This window comes from Anthonomus grandis, chromosome 12 (genome assembly GCF_022605725.1).
Source record: "Anthonomus grandis grandis chromosome 12, icAntGran1.3, whole genome shotgun sequence".
Lineage (NCBI taxonomy): Eukaryota > Metazoa > Arthropoda > Insecta > Coleoptera > Curculionidae > Anthonomus > Anthonomus grandis.
Genome location: NC_065557.1, coordinates 45,609 through 61,643, shown reverse-complemented (window position 1 = coordinate 61,643; position 16,035 = coordinate 45,609). Strand labels below are relative to the sequence as shown.

The following is a 16,035-nucleotide window of genomic DNA, read 5'->3' as shown; positions in this document are numbered from 1 at the left end:
ATTCAGAAATAAAAACTGTTTAAATGTTTTAGTGGTGACAACAGTGTTAGAACTTGACACATTTTGACAGTGATGTAAGTTCTTGACTGTCAAATGTCAAAATACAGTTTGACATTTTAATTTTTTGCAATTTCTAATAACTAAATTATTTTATAACTAAAACTTTTTTAATTATGGCCGCTAATTTACCAACAGGACTGACGTCTCATACAAGAAAAGTGCAAAGTTTATATAAAAGGGCGGTCAGACTATTAGAGGCCTATTATGATAGAAGGTAGAACAAAATCGTTGTTTGTGGTTATGTTTATTACATAATTTTCCAGGTCTTGAAACTGAATTTTTCATTAAACTATTCTAACAAAGCTATTATTAAGGTCAATATTATTTACAGGGATGTGTTTCGTTACCAAGCGGTCCTGATGAGGGCCAGATTTGACGAAAATAAGGATATTAAAGACATGATTGCTGCTAAAGACTTAATAGAAAAAGGAGAACAAGAATTATTCGATAAACAACATTGGCACCCTAGGAAATGTAAGTAAATAAATTCGGAAAGTTATCATGCAAAAATTACTCTAACAATTGCAATTTCATCTAAAAATTATCAAACATGTTAAAAACTAAACTTTCCACACTCAAGAATGGTCATGAAAACAAGCCAGTATTGTGCTGAATGAATTGTTTCACAAAGTTGCTGGTACGAGGCTAAATAACTCCAAAAACAAAAACGATTCTGAATGCAGTGCATTTAATTTTGTTTTTTGACTTGTGTAATAATCCTACTTTAAACTAAAAATATTCCTTTTTTAGTTCCTGAATCTCCTGGTGGTGTTGCTTGGGGTAGAGAAGTCCCTCCGCCTGATTGGGTGTTGGACTATTGGCATCCCCTAGAAAAAGCTCAATACCCAGAATACTTTGCCAGGAGAGAACAAAGGAAAAAGGAGTTTGTCAAAATATGGGAGAAGCAATACGGAAAGTCCACTGGTGAACACCATTGAGCATATTACCATTTTAAATAGTGTTATGAAATGTTATCTAAGTATACTTGATTGAAATAAATAAGGTAGAATTCTATGAATAAGAATCTGAATTAAATAAATTTAAATAAAACAACCAGTATGAAATTTACAAAACAAACATGTAATTTCATTATTACTTTTTTTTTACAAAAAATGGCAGTAGTAAGAACAAACATGGATTCACATCTCAATGCTGAATCAACATTATTAAGTTAAAGAATACTTTAAAGGTTCCAAGTATTAATTAACAATTTCAAAATATATATCATAGGAAACAATTACATATATGGAGAAATGAAATACTTAATATTAATTAAAACAAAAAAACTAGAAACTAACAAATAGAAATATTACACTGAGTAATTCTGTTGTGTTACGACAACAAGTCTTAATAGGTGACTAAAATATGAATTTTCAGACTTTTCCCATATTTTAAACACCAATTTTCAAAGTCATGTCTATAATTTAAATGCCAAAAATTAGCTGACGAATTTGTATCAATTATAAAATTAGGTATTTTTTATTTGCTTGTAATAAAAGTAAAATGATAGAAATTTTATCAAATCAAAATGGTTTATTTATCAAAATTTACAGTTTTATAGGTCAATAAAAATAATAAAGAAAAAAAAAATTACATTGACAAATAGGACTATTCTCTCTATTATAAAACCAGTTTCCCTAGTAAGCACAAGCAAAGAAGGGATGAAAAAGCCCTTTACAATTTACAAAAATAAAAATACCGTTTTTATATAGGAATGCAAAGTAAGACAGACAATTAATTAACCTAAGATTTTAAGAGAGGCAGCGGTAGTGCGACAACGGACGAGCGCAAGGAGAGAGGACAGACGGGGCAAAAAAAGACTCCAAAAAATAACCCCAAGATGCGTGCATCGGTCTAGGCTATCAAAAAAACATACGTATGTATGTCACGGAAAAAAAAAAGAATAAAACTAAAAACGGAATTTTAAAATATAATCTCGAAACATTCCACTGAAAATTAGCATATTATACAGGGTGTTTCCTAACTACGGTACGAAACTATACAGGGTGAATCGTTAGGTCGTTTTATGAAAAAAAGTTCCTATGATCGTATGTCGGGAGTTGCTTTGTTTCTGAGATACAGGGCGATGAAGGTTCAAAAAAATAACGGTATTTTAAAAATACTATAGCTATCCTTAAAGGTTTGATTTGGTTGAAATTTGGTGCAGTTGTTTGAAGTTATAAGACGCTTATTTAGCGTCAGTGGGCACCACATGCTGATTGTTGAGAAGAAAACAAGGCCAATAATTGTTTTGCAGCTTTTTATTTATTTTTGTATTTAAGCAACTAAAAATACAACTTTTTCGTATCTTATTTTATTATCTTCATATCTGGCTTTGCTTTTGAGAAAAAACTCATTTAACTCATTCTAAAAATTATCCATGGACGACAACATGAAATAAAAACCAGTTAATTCGATAAACAATTTCGACATTAAAGTACATGAGCAAAATGTCCACACTTTAATGCACGACTTTTTGGTCTCTTGTATCTTGACTTCTACGATTTTTATTATCAGATTTTTAAAATACAACAAAATAACAAATACATTGCTTCTTATGACAAATAATTGGCAAGTCCATTCAAGTACCTCCTTTGTACCTACCTGCTTTGGAGACCAGCTAACAGTGATAGAATTGCTATAAGTAAAATTCCGCTGTCAATTAGCAATGATTCATTACTCCATCATGAATAATTTTACTAACCATAAAATGACCGACATGCCCTTTATTTATGGATTAGCAAATGGAAATGCGGAAGAAGCACGAAGAATTTACCAGGACAGATATCCTAACAGAGTAATTCCATGTGCAAAAACATTTAGACGACTACATGCAAGATTATTTGAAACTGGGAGTTTTAATAAAAATATGGGCGGTGGAAGACCAGAAACTATAACAACGCCTGTACTGGAAGAAGCTATACTTGATGCGATAGAAGATCAGGAAGATTGCACTGCAGCTTGAAGTCAGTTCAAAACCGTTTGGAAAGTTCTAAAAAGAAACCTCCTGCATCCGTATCACATACAGCGTGTACAAGCTCTACTGCCTCGGGATTTTCATCCAAGATTAATGTTTTGCAGGTGGATTCGTACGATGGCACACAATAATAATTTCCTACCAAATATTTTATTTACGAACGAGGCAAATTTTTCAAGAGATGCTGTTATGAACTTCCACAATGATCATTTTTGGACCGACGAAAATCCCCACGTTATTAGAGAAACTCATTTTCAACAACAATTTTCGCTGAACGTTTGAATAGGAATTATTGGTGACTACCTAATTGGCCGATTTTTTTTACTGGCAAGATTAACAGGTGAATCCTACACGGATGTCTTGCAACACCATTTACCCACTTTGTTAGAAGAAGTACCTTTACAAGTAAGAGTCAACATGTGGTTTATGCACGACCGGGCTCCAGCTCATTTCAGTGTTCTTGCTCGTCAGCATCTCGACGTCATCTACCCTAATTGCTGGATTAAACGTGCAGGACCTCAAAATTGGCCGGCTCGCAGTCCTGATATGAATCCCCTAGATTACTATTTTTGGGGCCATCTGAAGGCTCTTGTTTATAAAACTCCTGTTCTAGATGTGAATGACTTGAGGAATCGGATAATTGTCAATTGCAATATCATAAGGGTTACTCCAGGTATTTTTGAGCGTGTCAGACACTCAATGACGAATCGTTTGCAGTCGTGTATTTTATCAGAGGGTGAGCATTTTGCTCATTTACTTTAAAGTCGAAATTGTTTATCGAATTAATTGGTTTTTATTTCATGTTGTCGTCCATGGATAATTTTTAGAATGAGTTAAATGAGTTTTTTCTCGAAAACAAAGCCAGATATGAAGATAATAAGATAAGATACGAAAAAGTTGTATTTTTAGTTGCTTAAATACAAAAATAAATAAAAAGCTGTAAAACAATTAATTATCTTGTTTTTTTATCAACAATAAGCATGTGGTGCCCACTGACACGCCACTGGACTTAATAATTTCAATCTAGTTATAGCTAAATAAGCGTCTTATAACTTGATGGTCGTAACTTATTTTTGGACCACCCTGTATACCTAAAATTATAGTAAGAAAACCCACAGTTAAAAATAAAAATCGACGTGTCCGAGCGTTTTTTTTTTGAACATACCCATTGAATTTTAAATGAATTTATTCCGGACTTTTGGCTCTCACTGTATGTTCGGTTTTGCGATTTTATTCATTTATTGGGGTAATATTTTTATTAATTAATATTTACTCCTAAAATTTTATATAAAAAGGTTCGAGGGATACCTTGTCTTAAAGGTATTTCTATCATTAATCTAACTGTTAAAAAGTTTGAATAAAGTTTGAAGCCTGTATTGTAACTAGGGTTGATTAGGGTTGACATCGTTTTTTTTTTTAGCGAATAGCTGATGAATATTCACAAAAGTAAACCGCTTTAAATTGTAATGTTAATAAGATAAGCTTTAAAATGATTTACCAATTAAGATACTAAATGGTTGGGCTAAAAGCCTGACTTGAAATTAGGCTTTTTGAAAAGACTTAAATGAGACCCATTTTAAATTCTATTTTGACATGAAAGCGATTTAGTCTTACTAATATTTGGTTATAGGCTAAAACAACTACTTTCATAGAGATTTTGACAAGGGGTCACGTCAACCCTAATAAAAATAAAGACTCCAAACTGGGCAGTAATACTCACGATTAAGAGATCACTTGGCCTTCCTTTCTATTTAAGATTTTTGGGGTGATGGAGTGGTAAGGCAAAAAGTAAATAAAAAGGTTTTTTCCCTTAAAATAAAAGTCGGCAAGTCCGAAAGTATAAAAAAATTTGGGAGGCGTTATTTAGGTGGATACTTTTCGTTGGATCACCCTGTTTATTTATACACATTATTATCAAACTTGAGACATTTCAACTTTTTAAGGGTTATCCCATTGGATTTATTTCTTATATTTTATCAGCAACAAAATACTTTATTTCATTTATTCATACTGTTTCTTTAAATAATTTTGTTACCTACATAAATCGTTTAGTAGGAAATACGACTTTAATTATTGTTATTGCAGTATAATTTTACTTTAAAAATTTATTTTATAGTTTCTACTCATAATAAAATAAAAAATATATTATGTAGAACCAGCCTATGATTTATGTCCCGAAACACTGTGCGTCGTGTTGCCTGTAAAACTGATCGCAAAACAATATTTTCAACCCGATACGCGACCTCTTGCCTTAGCACGACAGAATTACGAAAATGTAAAGGAACATTAATTTTCTTATTTACAAATTACCAATACCTAAAACTAACCTAATCCTAAATTGCTGAATGAACAATGCAATATATATTAAAAAAATCTACAAACATTGAGGCTCAGAATGGAATCCTCAAGTATTTTCTCTTTAGCTAAATTTAAATCTCGGGAATCAAATTACCAATTTCGGAGAAAATAATTAATCAACTTGGGAATTGGTGTGATGTTTACTGAGATTGCGGCTCTACCTGATTTTTCTTGACTAGAATGTACAATAACCAAATGCAGGATATTATGCTACAATGTCGCTGAATTACTACTGGCCACTAATGGGTCCACCAACCTCTCGCTCAATTTTCTAATCGTTTCATCCAAGGCAACGTCCGCCTTTTGATCGAATAAAGGACTTTGATGTGTCTCGGAATCTTTTTCCGGTGACATTTCTTTATCCACATAGTTTTTATAAAAAGAAACCGCCGAATACTTGCCCAGATCTTTCTTATTCCAAATGAAATCGTCGTTGTTGTCTTCTTTCACGCGTTTCCTCTTTTTCTTCTTTATGGACCACTTGTACCGAAAGTTTTTCATGATATCCTTGACATTGACGGTTCTACCACGCGTCCGTCGATCGTGTCGACGTGCTACGGCTTCTTCTGTTTGATCATGTTCCATGGACATGTGACAAACGAACGTCGCTTCCGATTTGAAAAATAAACCGCACACTTGACATTTTATCACCTTTTTTGAAATTAAATGGACTTTTTTCATATGCGCGTAAAATCCCTTAACTTCTTTTCCTCTCGTATCATTTAGATCTTTTCTCAGTCCAAATTGTTCCTTATGCATATTGGACTCGTGTATGTTTAACAATTTCAAGTTTTTATATCGTCTGAAGCACCAGTTACACTTGTGTTTGTTATCGTTGTTTTTGACGTGAACTTTATTGATGTGCGACCTTAATGCGACATTCGAAGGAAAATTTGTACTGCAAAAATTACATAAATAAACACTTTGCACTTCGGCCACCTTAACTAAGAGTTCGTCGCGATCTTGACGGATATTTTCGCGGATCGATTTGCCTTCAATCAGTTCCCTCACCGCAAAAGATCGAAAATTATTATAATAATTTAGTAAACGTCGTTTTTTCCATTCTCTTAATACTTTTTGGTTTTCTTCGACTAAAGGGTCCACTTCGCACTCCTCTCCCCCTTCCTCCTCTCGTCTCTCACAAAAACCTTCTTTATAGTTTTGGACAAAACAATTTTTTTGTACCTCAGTATAATTTTCTCTAATTAACAAATCTTCCAAGGGCTCCATGAAAACCCCGAGGGAGAAATGACTTAAAGTGTCTGAATCGACTTTAATTAATTTATCATTTGGAACACTGAAGGGAATATCGGTGTTTGTGCCAACATCTTGTACAGGTAACCTGTTGTTTGTTAATATCGACGATATGTGGGTGGCTATTTCTAAGAGATCCTGTAAAAAAAAATAATTAGTTAGTTATATTCAATAATTAAGGTAGAATATAATGAACTAACTGGTGAATAATTAATAGAGATGGTTGTATTAAAAAATATAAGAAGTTCCCATTACAAAAACTTATTTACCATTACACTACATCTAGACCTTATTTGTGATGCGTTTCCGTGCAATTTATTTTCAAAATGATCGGCAACAGGCACCCCACTCATACGTTCTATTGCACTAGGAATGATGAGGTCAGTATTGACCCCACGTGAGACCATTTCTGACCTTAACTTTTCACAACTAGTTTGTGTTGATAATTCTATACACCTTGGGGTTGGCACTATTTTATTCTAAAACATTAAAGATCAAATTAATGTTTCACTAGTTATGAATCAATATTACCGTTCTTTTCTTATATTTTCCAAAGCCTAAATGTTTATACGCTCCAAATTCCGGGGAGTTTTCGAACTTTGGTAGATCCAAAGTTACCGGGCATATCACCTTAAGGTTGTTTAAGGAAACTTTAACGGTAGATAATGAAATATTGTCTAACTGTTCGATGTCATACTTTCCTTTAGGTTTTTGGACATTATCATCCAAGTTAGTGTTCTAAAAATTAGCATTTAAACGAATGTTACAGGCTTGAGATAACCGTTATCAACCAACCCTTATTTCTGATAAAGTTTGCTTGGGTTCAGTCGTATCGCTCTTGGGCTGTTTGCCGTGTAAAACATCTTGGGTCGTTTGGAAAGTTGCTCGTATTTGTAGAACATGATTGATCAACACCAGGCACTTTCCACACGCTTCTTTTGGGTATGGATCAATCACATCAACCTTTATGGAGAAATAGCAAATTTGTACAACAGTTGCAGGACTCCTGATGATGATTTTAAAGTATTTAAACAAACATCAAATATAAATATAGAAAGATGTTTTAAGTAGTTCATAAGATTTCATGAATTTTTAAACTCAATGCAAATATATTACTTAGTATCGTTACAAGTTTAGTGTTTGTGCCCTAAGTGTGTCACAAGTGACTTGTCATGGTATTTGAAAGTACCGGCGTATGCGTTTAAGTATCTTGGATTTGGGGTTATAAATTTAAAGCGATTTGCAAAAAGTAAGCAGGCCACTTCCTAAATGTAGAGGGAGAAGACAGTGTGTATGCCCAGTCTAACAAATAATGGGCGACAGGAATCTCTTGGTTTAGCCCCACAGATGTAACGTACAGCACGCTTCTGTAAAACAAGCATCAGCATTTGTAGAAGGTAGGCAGCTGCATTACCCCAGAAGCAAATGGCATACCTAAGGTGGGATTCAATTAATGAAAAATATACAGATCTTCCAAACTGCAACCAAGCTCCAGGGTAGCCGCTCTGACTGCAAAACAACCTGCAGGCACCTTTTTGCAAGTACCGAGGATATGCTCTTCAAATCTGAGTTCTCTGCCAATGAATATACCCAAAAAACTGCTGAACTACTGAATTAGAAAAAGGCACGTGATGGTCTAGAGCACACTTAAAACACATAATTTGTTTTTTTGAGGATTTAGTGACAGCAAGTTTGATTCAAACCAGAGATTTACTGCCTGAAGATCAGTTGCTAATGCAGAGTATCTGTGTCTGGGCTGTGCCAAAAAAGTGTTGTATCATCGGCAAATAGAGTAAATTTCCCCCGTACATTAAGATTGTAAGATCATTTATGTATAGGAGAAAAAGTATAGGCCCCAAAACTGAACCCTGAGGAACTCCCAAGGTGATAGGATGGTAATCAGAGTACTTAGATCCTACAAGCACTCGTTGTTGCCGATCTTGCAGATAGGAAGCAAACCAAGAAGATGAAACTCCCCGAAATCCATAATGATGAATCCTGTGGCAGACACAATCAAAAGCCTTCGACAAATCACAAAAAACTGCCGCCGAAACTCCACCAGCATTTATCTGGGAGTAAAGCTCATGAAAAAAATTAAACACGCCATCATTGGTACTGGTATTTTCACGGAAGCCAAATTGCAGTCTGGTGAGGATGTTTTTAAAGTTTAAAAAGGACATTATTCGATTTTTAACCAGTTTTTCTATTACCTTTGATAGCGTAGACAAGAGAGAGAAGGGACGAAAGTTGGAAGGATTATCAAGAGCTCCACCCTTGTGAATTGGGATAACTTTAGCCGATTTTAGGCAAGATGGAAATATCCCCTTGCTCCAAGAAAGGTTAATTGCGTCAACCAGTGCCTTTAGTGCCGTTTCTGGAAGGTTGAGAAAAATCTTAGCTGAAAGGTTGTCTTCTCCAGTTGAATTTTTATTTTTTTCAGTATACAGAATATCCTTGAGTTCGTTTAGGTTTATAAGTATAAAGAATAAGGAATTTGGAACATGAATGGCTGGCATAAAGGGAAAAGGATCCACTGAAGGGTTCAAATTTTGCTGAAGTTGTAGAGCAATATTAGAAAAAGTTGTTAAAATCATTGGGAGAGACTTCAGGGCATTGTCTTGACTGCTTACCACAATTGTGACGAATATCATTGATAATTTTCCAACTCTCCTTATATTTGTTAGATGAACCACTTAAATGGTTGGAGTAGTAAGTTTACTTAGAGATTCTTATCAGACGACGATACAAGGCTCGGTAAGAATTGAAATAGTTATGAAAAACTGAAGAGTCAGTGAACTTTCTTATTGTGTGAAGAGATCTCAGATTTCTTGAAGATACTTTCAGACCAAGAATTGTGAATGATGAAGAATTGTGTTTGATTTTAATTATTGGAAGGAAAGCATCAAAGAGCTTAACAATTTTTGTGTGAAAGGAAGATACATTGAAAATAGAATTCCAGGATTCAAGAGCTGAAAGTTGATGAAACTTATTAAAGTTATTAATACCAAAAATTCGACCATATCGCCATGCAGATACACTACATTCCTTTTGTATATTTGCTATTTTACATAGTATAAACTCAGGGTCTGATAAATCAGAATTTGCGACTGTACACTCCACGGAGTCATATGGAAAATTAGAACAAATATAGTCAATAGTGGAGCTTGTTGACTGTGTTATACGAGTAGAATCTTTTACATGCATATGTATACTAAATGCCCCCATTAGATTAAAGTTGATATTAAAGTCTCCTGTAAGAACTATGTAAGCCGGCGATGGAATTTCAAATAAAAGTGCCTCTAATTTTAAAAAGAATTCGCTGCAGTCTCCTAGAAGAGATCTAAAAATACAAATTACATATAAGTTTACGGATTTGGAGTAAATTACAGTAAATTCAAAAGTCATTTCCTTTAGGAGATGGTTAAATTTATCTATTTGTTGAAAGGGTAAAAATAATTTGCTGACCAAAAATCAAAATGTGCTACCAAAGCTATTTATCATCAAAAACTATGCGAAATCGATAACTGATGTTACTCTATACATATAAGTGCTTGCTACCAAAAAATAATTGAAGTAGCACCCCTCTAAGGGGTAGTTTGTATTTGTCAATGTCTAAAAAAACGTGCTAAATAGCACACTTAATTTTCACGTTTTTTCGTTTTTTTTCTAATAAAAACGTGCTAAATAGCACGTTTTTATAAAAACAAATACAAACAACCCCTTAGAGGGGTGCTATTTCAATTATTTTTTGGTAGCAGGCTGACATACATATACTGCTATTAGATATTAAGTTTGAACAGTTTCTGTCTGTAAATAGCTTTGGTAGCACGCTTTTATTCTTGGTCAGCAAATTACACACAACCCTGTTGAAAAGAGTTGTGTTCTAAAAAGTTTTTACATAATAATATCATACATCCACCATGAGAAGACAAAAACTAGACAAAATAACATAATTTGGTAGATCAATAAGCTCATCCGGTTTAAGCCAGTGCTCAGTAAGTAATAAAATACTAGGATAGTTTAAGTCATGCAAAAAAAGTGAAAGTTCACTAGTTTTATGTCGTAGTGATTGACTCTGGCTAGGTAAAACATTAGATTGAATGTGTTTTACATTTACATGATTGTTACTAGCTTGTATGTCAACAGTAGAGAGTTTACTATTCCTAAATGTTACATTGAACTGAGATGTTGACAGTCTTGGTGAAAATGCAATTTAATATTATTTAATTGACAGAAATCAATGAGATAATGTACCATGCGCTCCTTATTTATGTAATCGCTAACAATGGGTACAAGTGTAGTTCCATTTGGGGATTCAATGAATGCATTTTAAGATTTCGCGATGTTGTAACGTTATAAATGAATTAAGTATGGGCCTATTTTTAAACAGAGAAGGTCCTATTAAAACTACGTTTGTATTATCCATGTTTCTAAGTCTTTTTTGAATATCCCCAATGCTGCATCATTTCCCGAGCACTGATTCAAGTGCTGCAAAGAAGTATTAGAGAATACTTCTTTGAATATAACACAGTTGAAATGAAGGCGTCATAGGTACATGTTGATTGAAATTTACTAAATAAAGAAGAAAATGCAAAAGCAGAACTACTTTGAATTTTAACTAGAGACACTTTTGACATTATAGCTAATACCTCACTTACAGATGTGAGGATTTTTTATCATTAAAAAATAAACTCACTATAGGAAGGATGAACTTACCTCGACCGAAAACATCCAAAATAAAATATGAACTAAGGATTCTTCGCAGTTTTCCGGTTGATATGCAAAGATGTTTTTGAGTTTATTTAAGGGGTATTCACCCAGGCAAAGCCGACACATCATTTTTTCCTCTCAGAATGGATGTTGTGTTCCTAAAGACGCTCCTAGCTAGAAAAGGGTTACTTTTTTTCAAATATATCAAGAACTCACCTTGACTGTTATATTCGGGTAAATGCATCTTAAACGGATACCTTGCAGCAGAAGATTATTATTTTAACAATATTTACCATTGAAATATAAACAATTTTGAAGAAAACACAAATAATATTGTGGGATTAGGAAATTCCTTTGATGACATTGACCGCTGACAGTACGAAACTTCAACTTCGAAATTCGGGACAACGATCAAGATGGCGTTGGTTTTGTCAATTACGTATTACATACCTATAAAACTTAAAAGCAATTTGCCAATTTCAAGATAATGTCGCTATTATTTTGCTATATCGAGTTACTTTTACTTAAATTTCTAGTGTAACCAATTATTTATTTATTTCAAACAAACAGAAGAATATAAATTGTAATTAGGATATTTAGAATGAAGAATTGAATAGAATGGAAGAATTGTTACGATCATGTTGTTGTAAAAAGATCTCCAGTTAAACGTTTAACTTGAAATAAATTTTTTAATTAAAAGTGAAGTTTCCTTAATAATTTGGGAAACTTTAAATACATTTTAACGCTATTTTTTCAGAAGTTGGGAACGCTTTTGTACTAAAGATCAAAAAAATTGTTACTATCCTCTTTTTGAAAGGTCTCTAGTTCCACCTTTAACTTAAAATATATTTCTTAACAAAAAGTGAAGTTTTCTTAACAATTTGGTGAAACTTTCAGTTAACTTGAACAGTTTTTGCCGAAGTTGTAAAAGTTCTTGTGTCAAGGGTCCAGAAAAATGAGAAAATCATTACCATTATTATTAATAGCATGCAAAAAATTTACCAGTTAACTTAATATGAAAATGTTTTTTTCATGAAAAATTATGTTTGGAAATGTTCGCTCCTCTTGAGCAATCTCTGATTGAAATAATTAATTCAAAGATTTTGACTGAGTAATTTTAAGTTCTTACTCCTTCATTATACTATAGGTCTCGTAAGAAATGTTGGCTCTTGTGCTATTCAATTTCCAATAATGTGGCTGATTCATTATCCTTATTAAGGTGGATCCTTTTATGGTGAAAGATAAATCCCTAATCAAATCTTGATCACTTGGGAGGAGTTACATTTTACTATCGATCGAATTTCACCACTATCTGGTTTTTGTGTTAATGGGGCTGTATCGGTCTGTACAGATGCTGTTTGTTTTTCATACTCCTATATTCTTTCAGTATATATATTACCGTAATTAACCAATTTACAAAATAAATATAGTATATAAAATATTCAACAAAATAAGATTTTATATCGCAATAAAGCACTTGATGTATAAGTACTATTATTAAATATCTAGCATAAATAACAGATAACAAGTAACATCAATAAAATAAAATAAAATATAAGGACAACCATGGTTTAAAACAGAGTAACTGCAATAGAAAAGAAGACACACTTTAAGCAAAGTCGAGATATAAAATTATATTGCACTTAAGCAGATTTTAAAACTCGTTGAAGTGAACTCAGAGAACAATGATACAAATCTATATTGACACTAGTTGAATTAATCATCATTCTACCTATTGCACAGTTTGCACCATACAGTGTACGATGTTGTTCAAGGTAGAATAATCTAGTCTGTCTGAGCACTGTAGTAGGAGGAACATTTAAATTAACTCAGGAGACTGTATTATTACATTGTTAAAAATCTTGTATGTTGTGACAATATCGCAGTTTTTACGTCGAGTCTCCAACTTTTCAATGTTCAGCAATCTATACATTTCACTGTAATTAATATTAATATAAGGAATATTAAGCTTGTAAGCAATGTATCTTATGAATTTACGTTGAACTTGTTCTAGACACATTTAGTATAATAGGGTAAGCATATACATGAATTCGACTCGAAGTTGACTGCGAACCAATGAAAAATACAGAAGTTTGATGGAATCAATACTGCTGAAATCATGAGTGTGCCTCTTAATAAAACCCAACATTTTGTAAGCCTTATTACACAGGTATTCAATATGTTTTAAAAAAGTTAGTCTGCAATCAAAAAACACCCCAAGATCACGTATCTCTGATACCTTCTTAATAAGTGAACTCATTAGATGGTACTGATGAAATGGTGGACTAAAACTCCTGGTAAATTGAATATATTTGCATTTTTTAGCATTTAGGACCGTTCTATTGTGCTTGCACCATAATTCAAATTTGTGAAGATCAGAACAAAGTTCATGATGTGCCAAGTTACTGTCTATAATACTAAAAATTTTAACATCATCAGTAAAAAGCAACACATTACAATAAACAAAACAATGAACAACATCATTAATAAAAAGATTAAATAAAAAAGAGGTAAGATGGGCACCCTGAGGAACTACAGAAGTCACTGGAAAAGGACTAGAATAAAAGTTATTTATCTTTACAATCTGTGTTCTTCCAGACAGATATGACTTCAACCAGGCCAAAAGACAACCATCAATGCCATAGAGTGACAACTTTGCAACCAGGAGAGAATGATTAACCCTGTCAAAGGCCTTGGAAAAGTCAATATATATGGAATCAACTGATATAGCATTCTCCAAGGCCCCCGACAATGCTGTTTGGTAAAGCAACAAATTAGTGGTAATGGACCTACACCTGACAAATCCATGCTGCTTAGTTGAGATTATGTTTTTAAATTTCTCTGATAAAAAATCTGTGACAAAACTTTCAAGAACCTTTGCAAAGTGACAAGCCAGAGAAACAGGACGATAGTTTTTCACATCATCCCTCTGACCTGTATTCTTAAATATAGGATTCAAATAATTTAACTTCCATGAGGTTGGAAATCTATCTGTCTTGAAAGACAAATTATAACACACAATTATATTTGTCATTTAATGCTAGTAATATTGAAAGAGCTAATTTTTGTTTGAATTCTGATCTTGCTCTAGTAAATAGAGTTTCGACAGATCATTCTCTTAAATTGAATCCAGCCAAGAGCGTGGCAATGTTATTTTGTGGTGATAATAGCAAAAGGGCGGTTTTGGATCATGTCCAGCTAATTCTTAATGGAGAACTTATCCCTTTTCATGTCTCAACTAAAACTCTAGGCCTAATCATAGACGTCAAGCTAAAGTTCACAGATCACATTACAAGTTGTCTTAAGAAAGGATTTTCAATGCTAAAAAAACTTTACAAGCATAGATCTTATTTGTCAAAAGAAACAACAAAAATTTTATGCAACTCATTAATTCTATCCCATTTTAATTATGCAGATACAGTATATGGACCATTTTTAGACTGCGCTAACTCTGGAAGAATTCAAAAATTGCAGAACTCGTGCATAAGGTTTATTTGTGCAATTAGACGTAGGGTAAGGGTATCACATAAATTAGTCGATCTTAAATGGCTTAATATGTTAAATCGCCGAGAGTTGCACTCCATATGTTTTTTTTATAAAATAATAAAATTTAAAGCACCACCATATCTCTATAATAAGCTCAGATACCGTACTGACGTTCACAATATAAATATTCGCAGACATGACCTTTTGTCTATACCCTTTACATAAGAAAGAAATCTTTAAAAAGTCATTTTCTTACAATATTGTGTCCAAAATTAATAAATACAAAATTTTGGATTTTTCTAAATCTACATCGGCTTTTAAAAAATCAATAAAAATGATTCTTTCATCTAAACAAAATAATATTTAATGCATTGAAATAATTTATGTTATTTCTTTTTAATACTGACATCTCTGGAAAATCAGTCGCCCTGGTTCTGCTCTTTTTTGTGTCGGGATTCCGTGTTTATATCTGGCGCGCCTTTGGAAATATAAATTTTTATATGTATATTTTTCTCTACTATAAGAATCTACAACAGAAATATAGTTAATATACCTGTACCCCTCGTTCCTCCTTTCCTGCCTCCTATTAGTAAATAATAAGTAAGCTAGGATAATTTAGATTTTTTTTCTTTTCGGTTAGTTATGGATGTCGGGTATGCATGCTACTCGTACAGTTTATAATGCGGTTCGCGATTTTTTTTTTTTTTAATTATAAGTGTAATATTCAAGGTCTTAACAGCTCCTTCTTCTGAGGGTAGCTGAAACATGACCTTTATTTCCTCTTTACAGTTACATGCTGAATTAATACACACTGATGGATTTTTTTTCTTTGTATTTATATTGTAAACTTATTTATATCTATGAGTGAGCATAATATGTAATATCTTATGAGGAAATATAAACTGTCTATTATTATTATTATTATTATTATTATAAATCAGCTATAGTGGACGTGCCAAAGTGTGAAGACAGCTGGAATACAGTCAGGCCCAAGGCCCTTATTAACATTGATATTGACTCAAAGACTTCAGATATTTGTACATGCATTTCATTAATATCAAAAGAACATGCAATATCAGGCTGCGTAAATTCCTGAACATCAAATTCATCAGGAGAGTAGACTGAAGAAAAATATTGTGCAAGTAAAGATGCTATTTCATGCCTATTTTCACTCACTGCATCTAAATATT

The 16,035-nt window shown here is 32.9% G+C and overlaps 2 protein-coding genes across 4 annotated transcripts; one reads left to right on the top strand and one right to left on the bottom strand.

The window, feature by feature from the left end:
* Positions 1-86: 86 nt before the first annotated feature.
* LOC126743451 (NADH dehydrogenase [ubiquinone] 1 beta subcomplex subunit 9) lies at positions 87-1,074 on the top strand. Its single transcript, XM_050450558.1, has 3 exons — positions 87-274; positions 392-534; positions 811-1,074. Exons 1-3 carry the CDS (start codon positions 174-176, stop codon positions 996-998), a joined length of 432 nt encoding a protein of 143 aa, XP_050306515.1. The 5' UTR covers positions 87-173; the 3' UTR covers positions 999-1,074.
* A 499-nt stretch (positions 1,075-1,573) lies between these two features.
* On the bottom strand, positions 1,574-11,740 carry LOC126743448 (uncharacterized). 3 transcript variants are annotated; one of them, XM_050450550.1, is made up of 6 exons: positions 11,576-11,740; positions 11,366-11,517; positions 7,445-7,612; positions 7,181-7,387; positions 6,919-7,128; positions 1,574-6,787 (listed from the first exon to the last, which is right to left on the bottom strand). In XM_050450550.1, exons 2-6 carry the CDS (start codon positions 11,486-11,488, stop codon positions 5,606-5,608), a joined length of 1,890 nt encoding a protein of 629 aa, XP_050306507.1. In that variant the 5' UTR covers positions 11,489-11,517; positions 11,576-11,740; the 3' UTR covers positions 1,574-5,605. The 3 variants fall into 3 exon arrangements, with proteins under 3 accessions (XP_050306507.1, XP_050306508.1, XP_050306509.1); XM_050450551.1 differs by having other exon boundaries at positions 11,366-11,533; positions 11,653-11,735; XM_050450552.1 differs by having other exon boundaries at positions 11,366-11,533; positions 11,617-11,719.
* Positions 11,741-16,035: the final 4,295 nt, after the last annotated feature.